Raw genomic sequence first — 14,277 nt, forward strand, 5'->3', positions numbered from 1 at the left:
CCTCATAGCCACGCCCCCCCCTCTCCCTCCTTTTGTATGCGGCACTGGAGGGGGGGACAACCCTTTAAGCCCTTCTGGGAGGGAAAGCTGGGAATGGTAATATATGATGAAACCTGGTGTTCAGTTTATAGGGTAATGCTCTCTGGCTCTCTCTACACGGCAGCTATGGAACATAATTTTAAGATTCTTCATGCATGGCAATTGCCCCCTGTTAGACTCTCCAAAATGTTTGTGGGCATCTCCCTCCTTTGCCCAAGGGAATGCGGCCAGCAGGGAATGTGGTACCATATGTGGTGGGAATGTCCGTCCATCCAAACCTACTGGGCCGAACTCTTGAGCTGGATCAGGGACATATTGGGTGTCTCCCCAGAATTGTGCCTAACTGAACTCCTCCTTGGTATCCCTTCTCCTGACTGTAAAGTAACTAGCTTTCCAAAAGTGGTTGAGGCCATGTTAAGGGTGGGAAGGATAGCTTTGGCTCAAAAATGGAAACAAACGTCCGCCCTAACCAAACGTCCGCCATAACCAAAAAGGAGTGGTTAATTAAATTATAGGGCATTTTTACATATAGGAAAACCCTGCTGCAATCTTTAATGGCAAAATTGATTCATTTGTGTTGGATTGGGGTACGGTCTTGTCAAATGAAGATTGTGAGGCCCGAGGCCCTTAGACTGACAGGTGTTCTCCGTAAGCCCCGGATTGCCCATTGAGCCGTAGAAACCAACTGGATTCCGCTTGATACTTAAGCACCGTACGTAGAACCCATTGCGCCAGTCAAGACCTATAGTGATCGACTCAATAATAATATTGCTTCACAGTTCCCCAACGGTTGTTGGGCTTGGTAGTTAAGTGCAGGGAGATGGAAGGGGTGTGTGATGGGGGTATACAGGTATTGAGTAAATTGGTGTTTAGAAATTGTATCACAATGTTTTTCTTATGAAAATGTTCAATAAAAATCAATGGGAAAAAAATGTAGGTCCAATTCCCAGTGGGAGTATTTTATAAGCCAGTACAAATAGGTTTTAACTTGAAAAATGAAAAGATTTTTGTAATTATTTTTTGCACCTATTTAATTCATGGACATTAAAAGAAACCGGTTTACTTCTTCTGATCAGGCAGTAATAATAGTAGTTTCCTCCTGTGGTATTATGAACACTATTGATCCAAACATATGCATGGAGCAGTGTTGGTGAATTCAGGGAAACAATGTTCTACATGTCAGTTTCCCATTTTTTGTTGGGAGTATTTTTACTCCCCATTTTTCTTTTTTGGGAGTATTTGTCTATTTTTAGGGAGTACAAGTGGCTGGTACACCTCTTATCTGTAGGGTTGAGTATAATGCCACTTCTCTGCAAATGTACCTGCAATGGTTCCAGGCCGCAACACTGTGCAGGCACAGAGACGGTTCTGGGGCAATGGCAGCTTACGTGGCACCCGCAAAACAGGACTATGCTTCCCAGCACAGCAAGACAGAAGACAAGCGAGCCAGGAGGGAATGCTTACCAAGAACAAGGACAGCAAGGAAACTAGTGTCACTGCAAGAGGAGAGAACAGAGTTGCGACGCACCGTCTGGCGTCCTAAATTCTGTATTTTTTGTTCCTACGTGTTGCCACGTAACGTGCACAACGCACATTGTTTAAGGCGGCCATCTGGGATTGGGCCACTAACTTCGGGGGTTTGCCATAGCAATGGGAAACGTTTCCATTGCTTGTATGCCCCACGTGAAATGCTGACAGTATGCCGTGTTTCCGCCCGGAAACCCACCGGCTTCCATGGGTGCAGGCGATCCACCTGCTTTTGGGGGTCCAGGCGATGGAACTGCAAAAGTAAGCAAGGGGCATGTATGTTCCGCAAGGGCCCTCAACATTGTTGCGAGATGAGGTACCCTTTCCAATGCACGAGGTACTGCAAAACTCCCCTATGAAACCTAGAATCACAGATAGTCTGCACTTCGTATTCGTCAGACGAGAGGTCAACAATCGCTGTATGCATCTTTCCAAGGCATGGTTTAAGGAGGGAAGACATGAAACACTGGATGCATGCAACGACATGAAGGAGGCAGCTTTATACGAAAGGCCACTGGATTGATCGCTTTCTGGATTAAAAAGGGGCTTAGGAACTTATGAGAGAATTTACCAGGAACCAGTCTCTGAGGTAGATATCTTGTAGAAAGCCAGACCCTATCCCCTTGCTTGAAGGAGGGTGCTTGTGTATGTTTTTTGCCTGCAAGTTCCTGGTTTAAGGCTTCAGTACGTTTCAGTATTCACTAGGTGCTTTGATGTATAGCAGAAAGCTCCTGAAGTAGAGCTTTCACCAACGTACGTTAGAACATACAGAGGGGATCATGGTCAACCATCTCGGGTGAAAACCATAGGTGGAAAATAAAGGTGTTTGACGTATAGCTGAGTGTTGAGTATTATTGTAATAAGACTCCGACAATGGTAACAAGGAAACACAATTGTCCTGTACTTCATTTATGAAACCACAGAGGTATTGCTCTAGAGTCTGATTTAGACACTACGTTTGCCCATTAGTTTCAGGATGCTAACTCGAGGAAAGAGGATGCTCCACACAAAGTTGTCTGCACAGGGCACTCCAAATCTGGGATATATACCCCTCTGTCTGAGATGGTCTCAGGCAGTCCATGGAGACGGGCGATGTCTCTAACTAAGATAGTACTCATTTCGCTGGCAGTAGGTAGCTTCGATAACGCAGAGAAATGAGCCAACTTAGGGAATGAATCCACCGTCACCATTATCACATTACACCCGTGGGACTCGGGGAGTTCCACAATGAAAACAGTAGAAATCCTTTGCCAGGGCTTATTGGCCGGCAATCTTTGTTGGATCTTTCCGAAGGGTCGTAATCATGGGGTCTTATTTTGGGCACATATATTGCACATGGTCACATATCTTTGGACACTCTCCTTCAATCCAGGCCACCAACAATATTGACGTTTAAGAGTTGGGGTGGTATGCTGTCCTCTTATGGCTGGCCACGACTGAATCATGTGCAAAATACAACACCTTGGCTCTAAGGGCCTCTGTAGGCACGTATATCTTCCCCTGATGATACCATAACCTATCTTTACAGATTAGGCATGTCTTCCGTGGACCGTCCGGAGGATCAGTCAAAGTAGCCCTTTGTAGTTGGTGAACAAATGTGTCCACCAGAGAAATGAACGTGGCTTGAGGCAAAATTGGAGTCCTAGAGGCCACTTCCTGCTCTGGTGACAGTCCATTCCTGGATAACATATCCGCCAGGAGATTGCTAGATCCAGGGATGTAGGTGATAGTAAATCGGTAATGTGAAAAGAAGTGAGCCCAACGGGCCTGTCTGCTGTTGGTGCACTCGAAGTTTGTCAGGCTCTGAAGATTACTGTGGTCAGTCTGGATTTCCACAGGCCAGATGGCTCCCAATAGTAAATGTCTCCACTCCTGACAAGTTACCTTTCCAATACCGAATAGTTCTGCTATACCGCTGGCAAGGTCTTGGAGAAATAAGCAATGGGATGTTCTGGTCCTCTCGCAGAGAATTGTTTCAGGACTCCCCCCACCGCGTATTCCAAAAGCGTCGATCTCCAGCACAAAAGGCAGCAAGATATCAGGCTGTCTTAGGAAAGGTGCAGATGTAAAACAGACTTTGAGATGCTTAAAAGCCTGATTGGCCTCCGGAGTCCATTGGAACGGCACCCCCCTTTTACAGGAGCCTTGTCAAAGGCAGAACCAGGGAGGAAAAACCTTGGATGAATTTCCTATAATCTTTGCAACTCTGATGGATTTTGGGGACGACATGAGATGCAAGGCCACAATCTTTTTTTGGATCCATCGGAATACCCTGGTCCGAAATGAAATATCTTCCAAGTAGGACACAGAAGACACGTCAAACAAACACTTTTGCGGTTTGACTTTTAAATGGTTTTCTTGAAGACGAAAAAGCACCTCACATACGGGTTGGTAACTGTCTTCGATGTTCTTTGAGAAAATAAGGATTTCATCGAGGTAAACCACCACTGAGTGGAGCAATAAATCTAAGAAAATGCAGTCCATAAATCATTGAAACACCGCTGGGGGGTTTGCCAAGCCAAAAGGGCATAACCCGATATAGGACATACCCCTAAGGAGTCCGAAAGGTGGTTTTCCATTCATCCCACACACGCATTCTTACCAAATGATAAGCCCTATGCAAATCAAACTTGGTATAAATATGTGCAGATTGTACAGCTTCCAAAATGTCCCGGATTTAAGGTAACGGGTATTTATCTTTGACCGTATTCTGTTTTAGGCTCCTATAGAAAACACAAGGGCGTAGCTCTGTTGTCTCTTTCTTGGGGATGAAAAACAGATACCCCTCCCGGGGACTTAGATTCTGTGATGAAGCCGTTCTTTAAGTTCTCATCCAAGTACTTCTTCAGAGTGTCCTTCCCAACTGGGGACAGCATAAACATCCTGCTAAATGGAACCATAGACCCGGGCAAAAGATTGATTAAACAATCATTGGGTCTATGCAGGGGTAACATTTTCACAGCCTCGTTCTGGAATACCTCCTCGTAGACCATGTATTTTCCTGGAAACCAGATTTGCAAGGACTGAAACCGAAGAGCATATTCCGTTAGTTCCTAAGGTAAATACAGTGCACTCTTCCTGGTTGTGAAGATAGGCCTCTGATGAACAATATTCTGAACTAAAGATCAGGGTCCTGGTTCTCCAATTGAGTTAAGGGTTGTGGTTCGCTAGCCATGGTAGCCCCAATATCACAGGAGAATGGGCTGGCAATATAAGATCTAATTAGATGATTCAGTAAGTTGTTGAACTCTCATAACCCCTTTTGCAGTGGCTTCAGTGATCAAACCGCTACTCAATGGTCTCCCATCTACGCCTTCTATCGGTGTGGGTAGCTCCTTATGAACACACAGTATTCCCATACTTTTTGCCCAGGCTTTGTCCATGGTTTCGAGGACGTGGTTAGAAGAATATTGAAGCGTGATTTCCAACAAAAACAATGGAGGTCCATTCTTCTCTCCTTGGGGAGTCATCCCCAAAACTTTGGGACTACTGCCTACAATCTCCTGGACTCTTGTCCCTCCTAAGAACGGGAGCTGCCGTTTCCCACCCGCCTAGGGGGTGTCAGAGGGCAAGAGCGAACTAAATGTCCTGAAGACTCACAATACATACAGAGGCCCCCTTGACGTCTCCCCTTTCTCTCCTCCTCAGTCAAGGGCCCTCGGGTAGCACCAATCTGCATAGGTTCTTCGGTCAGGCCCAACTTCTGCGCCGATTCAGGATGGACTGGTACCGGAACCAAGGTTCTGGTCTTCCGTTGTTCCTGCTTGCGTTCTTGTATGGAGTAATCCATCTGGATAACAAGCCTCACCAAATCACTGAAAGATGCAGGACGCAGAACCCTGGATAGTTCGTGCTTCAGTTCCTCCGACCTCGGCGATACAAGGTAAAGCAGGCCTCCTCTGTCCAGGCAGTCTGTTGCGCCAGTTGTCAAAAGCAAGTAGTACAAGTCAGAACATCTTGACTCCCTTGAACAAAGTCCAACAGGGTATCCTGTTTTGTATAGGTTAATTCAGGCCTAGCGAAGATCTCGGCAAAAGCAGTCAAGAACACCCGATTATCGTTCAGGGCAAGATTTTCTGCAGTAACTAGTGGTGTGGCCCAAGTTATGGGACTCCCCAATAAATGCAACACCAGAAACCCCACTTTGGCACGATCATTAGGGAAGGCTGTTTGTCGAAATGCAAATGTCACCGTACAGGCATCAATGAACTCACTGTATTTCTTAGGATCTCCTTGACATCTCTCAATGGTGGCTGCACGAGCCTGTGGGTTTTCTATTACAATCTCTTGTGTAGACATTGTTTTCCCCGAGGACCGCATTCTCAGTCTTGAGATTCTGGACTTTCATTGTCAAACTTTGCACTGTCACGATCAGCTCCTGGACTTGCTCCATCTTCTGCTCTTCACGTTGGAGTCTCAACCTGTCAACGATAGGCCGTACCTGCGATGGTTTCTTTGGCAGTGACGAGTAGAGGTAAGGCCTGTCTTCTTTTGAAGCCACCCTGCCAACCTGGAAACAATGCACAGGCGCAAGGAATGGCCACACGGGAAGATGGGTCCAATGGAAGGAGGAAAAAGCTCCAATCAAGAGACGTAAAAAAACTCCTCTCGTCCTGTGAGGCTGTAGTCACCGGCACATTTCCAGGAAATCCAAATGACGGAAAATAGACGTGATGAAGCAGAGGCAGGACTTCCAGTCATGATGAGTGCCCGATCCCCAAGAAGGAGTAACAGTGAATCTGACAGAATAGAATTGCACAGCCTCAAGGAACACAGATAGAATGTGGGGGCTTGGATAGGAGCCGTGGATAGAGAATCCGACATAGGTACTTGAAAGGAAGATGTGAGAAATCACAGCAAGAGGAGAGCACGGCAAGACAGAAGACAAGGGAGCCAGGAAAGAATGCTTACGGTCCGGCGTCCTAAACTCTGTATTTGTTGTTCCCACATGTTGCCACGTAACGTGCACAACACGCATTGCGTAAGGCGGCCATCTTGGATTGGCCCACTAACTTCCAGCATTGCCATGGCAATGGGAAGTATTTCCATCACTCATATGCCCCACGTGAAACGCTGACAACTATCTAGGGATTGTGCACTTACCGTAGGTTATTGGTTCCTTTTCTAACTTTGTCCTATTGTCTTCTAGGTCTTACTAGCGTCCCCTACCACTCTTGCTCTTCAAGTGGGCTGCTGCTGGTCTGCTTGACCGGGTGGAACCCTCTTGGAGAGCGGACGAGAAAAGACAAAGGACACCATCCACCAACAAGTACCGCCATCCCAACAGTACCTCAGGTCTCAGTTTTAACAGTCAGATCTTTATCCTTTGTTCCTCACTCTATTTTAGATGGCCCAATTGTCACAGAAAAAGATTTAAAATGGCACTAATCTGTATTGTCATACTTGCTAAGCAATATAGGATAATGTATTGTCGGCAAAGAGGTCTATGTTGCACTAATTGTAGAACCTGCCCTTGTCCAGTGTCTAGGTCTACTGGTCTTCATTTCTAGTCTATGGTCACCCACACTGTATTTAGTCATTATTTGCCAGTGTTAAGTGCTTTTGACTTTCAGTAGATCATGTGCAAGTCTGTGGTCCAGCTTTAGTAATCTGTTGCACTTTATATTGTCCAGTGCCATTCATTCAGTTTCCTAATGTTTTATAACGTTGACATTATTTACAGCCCAGATACAGAGAAAGAATGGGTGGTTTTTGGCTTTCAAGTTATAAACCCTTATGCTGCTTTGACACAGGTGGGCTTAGATTTCTCAGGATAATTTTCCCCATGTCAGGTGCAAAGGGCGTCTCACTACACCTTATCTGCATCCATTACTGGATGCATTTCTGTGGAGTAAGAGCATGTTTACAGAACAGGACATACATGTTTCTAATGGTATTTATCTCACATAACAAGATCTTCTTTCTTTTGAGAAGGTGCCCAGCCTTCACCACCATAGAGAAGAGCTAGCTTAACGTTGCAGTCAATATTAAAGAATTTGGACTTCTTGAAAACAGGTCTTGACACTAGCGCATCCCTCATTCTGCATTTTTCTACAGCAGACAGACATGAAGGTATGTCTTACAAGGTAAATGGTAATGCTTTTTTGAAAACAAGCAGTCATTGGTCATGGATTACACACAACTTGCTCTGCTTGGCAGCCAACATTTAAAATGTCCTCAGTCTGTAAGGGCAAACATAACTTGTCCATTTTATAAAGTGATTACTGTTGTAAGCTGATGTACAGATAGAACGTAAACTGAACATACAGAGCCCAAACTACAAAGGACTTATACTGTCCAAACGACCCAGACTTACCCAGGCAGCCCAGGTATTTTGCAACCAACCCAGACTGCTAACATTGCACTGACTTACCCATGCTGATCAGGAGGTCAACTTACCCAGGCTGTACAAGCTGAGTGCGCCATAATCAAAGAAGAAGCAAATATGTCGTGCTCGCACAGACATGACACTGAAGGTGTGGGCACAGCTGGAGGTGAAAGGGTACAGGCAGCAGGTGGCCATGAATAGCAGCAAGGGCCACGCATAGCGATCCGTCCAGATGTCAAGAGCAAAAAGCAAGGCCAGCAACTTCCACAGGAAGTACCTGCAGGGCATACAAGGAGAGTTTTGATCAAGCAAACGACTTCAACATAAGTACCTAAAAGGGGAAACTAGAAAAGAATGGCACAAGAGCAAAACTATTGGCAGGGTAAACTAGGAAATCTTATTGCACAGTAGTCAGCGTGCATAGAACAAGCACTGGCAAGACAGATTAGGGAGCCTTTAGCACTTCCAACAACTTTAGTGTTAAGTACTTGCAGTGCAGTCATGGAAATATTAGTCAAGGGCATTAATCCTGGGCCAACAGAGGTGATGCTCTGGGGGGGCTCTGTGGGCATACTGAATGAAAGTGACGAGTTCAGTGGTGGCCATTGAAATAAAGCCCCATTAATGGATTTGTGGAGAGATGGCTCAAAGAGGAGGAGAGGCGCCCAAGGGGTTGATTCGTGAATGGGTGTTATCTTGAAGTAATATTACCCTATGGACAGGGCACCTATGGGGTTGGGTAACAGAGGAAATTGGATCATGAGATAATGGAACTCTTTGGAGGTAATGCGCTAAAATTATGGAACCATTAGTGAGCACGAAATGGAAATTTGGAGCTTGCTGGAAATAGGTCTCACGGAATTAATCCCTAAAGAGATGAATCAGAATTGACGAATCTCAGCCACCAATCCAAACGTATAGATGCACAGGGAGAGGATTTCCTTTCCGACTTTCCAAGTGAAAGATTCAGCTGAAATCTCACCAGGTGGGAAGGAAATGGGTCCAGATGTTCAAAGTTTCATTAGTCAATTGAAAGACGCTGATGATGCAGTCTTTGGCGGAACATCTCGGATGGCGATAACCAAAAAGGATGCTGTCCTCATGGAATACCTAAAGGAGAGAATGTGAGAGCAATGGTCAGTGCTGAATGCAAGCTTCCGTCAACACTGAACATTATTGTTGATATTACATTTGCAACTGGGGAAGGCCGCTAAGCCAAACAGGTTGCTAGACACGTGAGCAAGAACACAATGGACCGTCCACGTTTCCACAGCCACCTGATGCCATTCATCAGTTGTTGCAATCTTAATTGTAGGGATACTACAGGGAGCTTCACCCCTTGCCTCGCCAATCCTCAGCCGCACCTTGCCTCCTTACTTACCCGCGGGATCAAGCTTGGTGCTCTGGTCCCGCTGCTCCGTCCCACCCGCAGCCACCATTGTAACAGAAAAGGGACTCGGTCTCTTCCATTTACTATGGTGGCAGCAATATGTTTCTTTTACTGGATATTGGGCTCAAGCAACGTGTGCGAAACCAGCCTGCAGTTAAAAAAACGAAATGCATCTATTTGTGCCATGGACGCAACGTAGGATGCGAGAAGCAATCACCCCTACTTAGGGAGGCGTACAGGGCCGGTAAGAACTCTGAGCCCTCGCAGAGAACTCTGATTTCCTGGGCCTGCCTAGGATTGGGATGGCGGGCTGTTACCAGCCCTGTGTGCACCCCCCTAAGCGGGGTAGATTACTACATTTCCGATGTATATAGTAATAGTTGTGATGACCGCCTTCGTTTTACAGCATTGCAAGTTCCTAACATAGCCAGAAAAGTATATTTGATGATTGATTTTTTATGGCTGGCTAGCAACTTGAATTTGTGCTCCTGTTAGAAGGGCAAAAATACAAGTTGCAAGCTACTAGCCAGCCATAAAAAAAACGCTCTCCATGTCAACACTATACATACAGCACACCATTTCTTAGTACGTAAAAAACAAATATCACCAGCCAATGTCTAGTGCAAACATTGCACCCTGTATATATTGCGGTCGCAACTCTATAGGTAAGGTTACAGTGAACTTTACATAGGAATACGTAAAAATGCTTTTGTTCCAGTCCAGGCACCTCACCAAATTTAGCAGTCCATTTATCTGGACAAATTGAGACACTTTATACCAAGTTGGGTGATGTTCCATCAATGTTTTCATATCAAGATGCAGACTGCTGAAGACACTATTTTTTGCACAGGGCTTATCACACAGGCTGTAAAATACCCTATTTAGCCCACTGCATCTGAAAATTGCCCACTACGATTTTTGGCACACACCTCATTCCTAGGCTGAGGAGGGTATGCTGCAAAAAAGGTAAAAATTGCATGAGCCAAACTCAAGATATTCAGATTTTAAGGGCCATAAATGTATCCATTTTTTTTTAAATTCAAAACTTTGTTTATAGTTTGATTAACAAACTTTTACAACTTTCATTTAATTTCATGTTCATATATCCTTTTTACATACAATTTACATAAGTTTTCCATTGGTGTCATTTTTACATAGAGTTTACATACAATTTCCAACAATAAAACAATATAGACATCTAAAACAACTAAGAAATGTTCCCATGTGAAGTTTCATTCATTTTCATCAATTATCTACATTTAAAGGGGGCTTTTAGGAGCCACAAGCATGCAGATAGATTTTTCATTTTGACAGCATCATATTAACGTCAGAAGGTTCTGGAATGTCATGATTTCACCATTTACCAATCAAATATTTGAACTGTTAGATTAATGCCTCTCGTTAACTCATTTGCTGTATGGCTTTGTGTCGCTTCCATGAGGAAGAGCCCATCACTGTTAAGCTAAAGAAAAAGCGGTTACCCACTAATTTAGAGAGATAGTGTCAGACCGTATTTATTTATAGAAATACAACTTATTTCTGAGTTTGTGTGTTTTTTTTCCAATTCAATATTTAAGATAGACAGGAATCTCGTAAACCATAAAATGGCTTTGGTGGTACTACCCCACATGCATGCAAGCCAAAGCCATTCTCTTGTAGCAGCCAAAGCACTCCCTAGCTTGATTCCAAATATTTCTTTGCGTTCTATTTCAAAGTAAACACAATCAATAGTCAAGTGCTTTAGAGACTCCTGCATATTGAGCTTTTTACAGAATCTGCAACTATCCCCAGATGAAGCTTCAATAAGCGTTGGCCAATGTTTTGTTCTTTCTAATGTTAGCAGTTGATTTAATTTAAACCTCAAGTATAAGTCTCTTGCTCTAGGGCATGGAAATTGCAACAGGTATGGCTTATGCGGTGAGCGGCACGTGGCAAATTTGGCTGCTTCTTTATAGGTTTTAAATTTGTCAATAGCATTTATTGTTTTGCACCAGTCGTACGCAAATAAACAAAGTTTGACATGCGCTTGCCGGAATTCTCGGTCGGCCGGAGTTAGTGCTAGATCGGCCAATAATGCTTCCATTTTCCTGTAGAAATTTTCAATAGATGGAGGGTTGACAGCATTTAACATCAACCCCAAATCTTTGTATAAAGAATTTTTCGGGGCGAATAGCATTTTTCCCAGGTTTGATAATTGCCGCCAGTTATAGCGGGCAGACAAGGACGTTAATCCCAATTCCTGCCTTAGAACCACATTGGGCAGGGAGTTGGCCAAGCGCAGCACACCCTTCAATAGGCGTCCTTGTAGTTGATCCAGGAATTGATCTATATCCGCCAAACACATATCGAGTGCGTAAAGTAAAATCGACTCAACTTTGAGAGTGTAAAACTCAAAGGGAGGAAGCAAAGAAAACTTGCAGTATTTGTTAAGTAGCATACGCATTTGAGTAGTGAGAATTTTGGCCTTTTCATTCAGGACGTTCTTCCACATTATGCGTGCATTACAGTCAGATATTATATAGCCCAGATATCGAATTGTGGTTGCCCTAGGGATGAGGGTGCTGCCGATGGTCCACTTCCACGAGCAGATACGTCTCTTGAGATTCTTGAATATAAATATGTAAGATTTGCCTGCATTGAATGATAGATCGTGAGAACAACAATATTCAGCAAATAGAGACAACTGTGTTTGCTGGCCTGAAGGAGTACGGTCAAAAATCACAATATCGTCAGCGAAAGCAAGCCACTGAATTTTTAGATGACCTAGTCTTGCAGGGAAGCTGATTTGTTGCACCCAAGTGTCATTAATGCCACATAGGTACAAATTAAACAATGTGGCCGCCAGGTTGCAGCCCTGCTTGACCCCTACCCCAATAGGGATGGGATTAGTGGTTGCTCCTGCCTGGTTTACTCTGACATAGTAAACAGTGTTTGTGTGCCATTTTGCTATTAGATAGATGATATGCGATGGAATACCCATTGTGCGCATTTTTTGCCAGAGCATTCCCCGCACCACGCAATCAAAAGCGGCTGTCAAGTCTGTAGAGGCCATATACAAGGGCCCTGAACCGGGAATCTTTGTTTTAGCAAGCAAGTGTGCCATAAGCGTTGCATTTAGTGCTGTCCCCGTCTGGGCCCGAAAACCAATTTGAAAGCGCAATCGAATATTGTGTTTTTTCAGGAAAACATGAAGTTCTCTGAGTAATAGGATTGCAAATACTTTGGCCGCGGCATCTATCAAGGCGATAGGCTGATAATTTGCTGGGTTGTCCCTAGTACCCTTTTTGTGGATTGGTACAATTATTGAGCCCAGCCAAGAAGAAGGGATGACTAAAGTTGTTAAAACGTTACCAAATTGTGATTTCAATAATTTGCCCCAAAGCAAGGGATTGCGTTTTAAGACGCAGGGGGGGAGGTACCATCTAGGCCAGCTGCCTCGGAATATTTTAGTGCATTAATTGCACATTCAATGTCTTGCAGGGACCATACATCAGTGACTTGGGAATGGTTGGTTCTTTTGCATTGATGTTATGAAATGCCAGGGGATGCGCAAATTTGTTCATCACATAGAACTTAACCCATGATGCAGCAGCTATCGTAGAAGCCTGATTAGTACTTAAAGTGCCTGAGTCTGACCTGAGAATTGGCCAGGTTGTACGTCGATCATTACGGCATAGTGAGATTAATATCTTTTGATTGGCCAGATTGTGAAGATGACGTTTTAGATTCATGCATTTATTACGAAAGACATTACAGATCTTTTTTTTTCTGCTTCACGTATTCTTCCGGTGACCAAGATTTGTTTTTAAGTTTACGTTATTCAGCATTTTTTAAACGTTTGGCAAGAAGGACTTCAGGGCAACCAGTTTGAGGATTTGTGTGATATAAGCTGTTATTTTCATTACATATCGTAGCCATTACGGCTGCTGTCATTTCCAAGTATTTCCTTGGTTCTATTTTGTTTTGTAATTAAAATTTAGGTCTACCATGGAGCCGACCAAACCAGCCATCAATATGAGCATTAATTTTGTAGCATAATCTGTTGTTCCATCTGATGGAGATCCCTGGACGATCTCCTTCCAGATGGGCTTGGTTTGGATCTTGAATGAGGACAGAGATAGTGATATTAATGCTCAGCTGAATTATCATGTGATCACGGAGCTCTGGGTCTAATGTCACAATATATTTACACCGATCCTGTAGATTTGTTGAAACAGCAAAATGACCAATGCAATGTCAGGGGTCCCCTCTTCCAAGTAAACCCAGGTCCCTGCTTCTGGAAAGGCAGAAAGACTAGGTCCCATAATGCTAGATGTTTATTCCACAGACTGCCTCTACCAGCAGTTGAAGAAGCAAAATCGTACAGCATTAAAATCACTGCCCATTATTATTCGGCATGCTGGATACTTTGTTAATACTTCGTCGAACAGCCTGTCGAGTGCATCAAATACAGTGGTAATTTTTAGTAGAGCGGGGTTGTGGTATACGGATACACACAAATAGTGATCCAAGGAGGACACAGGGAATTAAATTAAAACAGCTAAAAAGGAAATTGATTCGTGAACTTCATGGGTAGTTATGCCCAGTTTTGTATTTATGCAAATAGCTACACCGCCATGTGGTCGTCCTCTCTGACCCTGTTCAGCGAATACTTGGTGGACAGTGAAGCCTGGCAGTGTGTTTTTTGTGTAGCCATAGTTTCTTGGCAGAAAAGTATGTCGCAATTATCAACATCGCTCAGTTTATTCAACCATTTATGCAAGTTTTTGAATCCACATGAGTTCCACGAGAGAATACTCAGGTGGTGTAATTTATTAAATGGGCACGTTATCCATGGCGGGATTCAATGTGGAAGCCAGTGATGTCAACCATGACCAATCCTTGCTGCCGTTGGAGAGGGAAACCAACAGTGCTATTATTTCCAATTTGAGCCCACCCTGAACATTTGGAGCAGCAACAGGCGGTGCGGTTTGGGAAGGCTGGGCCAGTGGAG

The 14,277-nt window shown here is 44.2% G+C and overlaps 1 protein-coding gene across 3 annotated transcripts in view; it reads right to left on the reverse strand.

Annotated features, from left to right (window-relative positions):
* Positions 1 to 14,277, reverse strand: part of PAQR5 (progestin and adipoQ receptor family member 5) — a 790,069-nt gene that overhangs the window by 349,199 nt on the left and 426,593 nt on the right. For all 3 annotated transcript variants that reach the window (XM_069624226.1, XM_069624225.1, XM_069624227.1), the window contains 2 exons: positions 8,877 to 9,004; positions 7,966 to 8,171 (listed from right to left, as the gene is read on the reverse strand). In XM_069624226.1, coding sequence (XP_069480327.1) covers positions 7,966 to 8,171; positions 8,877 to 9,004 — 334 coding nt within the window. The remainder of the gene's footprint in view (positions 1 to 7,965; positions 8,172 to 8,876; positions 9,005 to 14,277) is intronic.

This window comes from Ambystoma mexicanum, chromosome 11, assembly GCF_040938575.1.
Source record: "Ambystoma mexicanum isolate Mex_15411 chromosome 11, UKY_AmexF1_1, whole genome shotgun sequence".
In the NCBI taxonomy this organism is placed as follows: Eukaryota; Metazoa; Chordata; class Amphibia; order Caudata; family Ambystomatidae; genus Ambystoma; species Ambystoma mexicanum.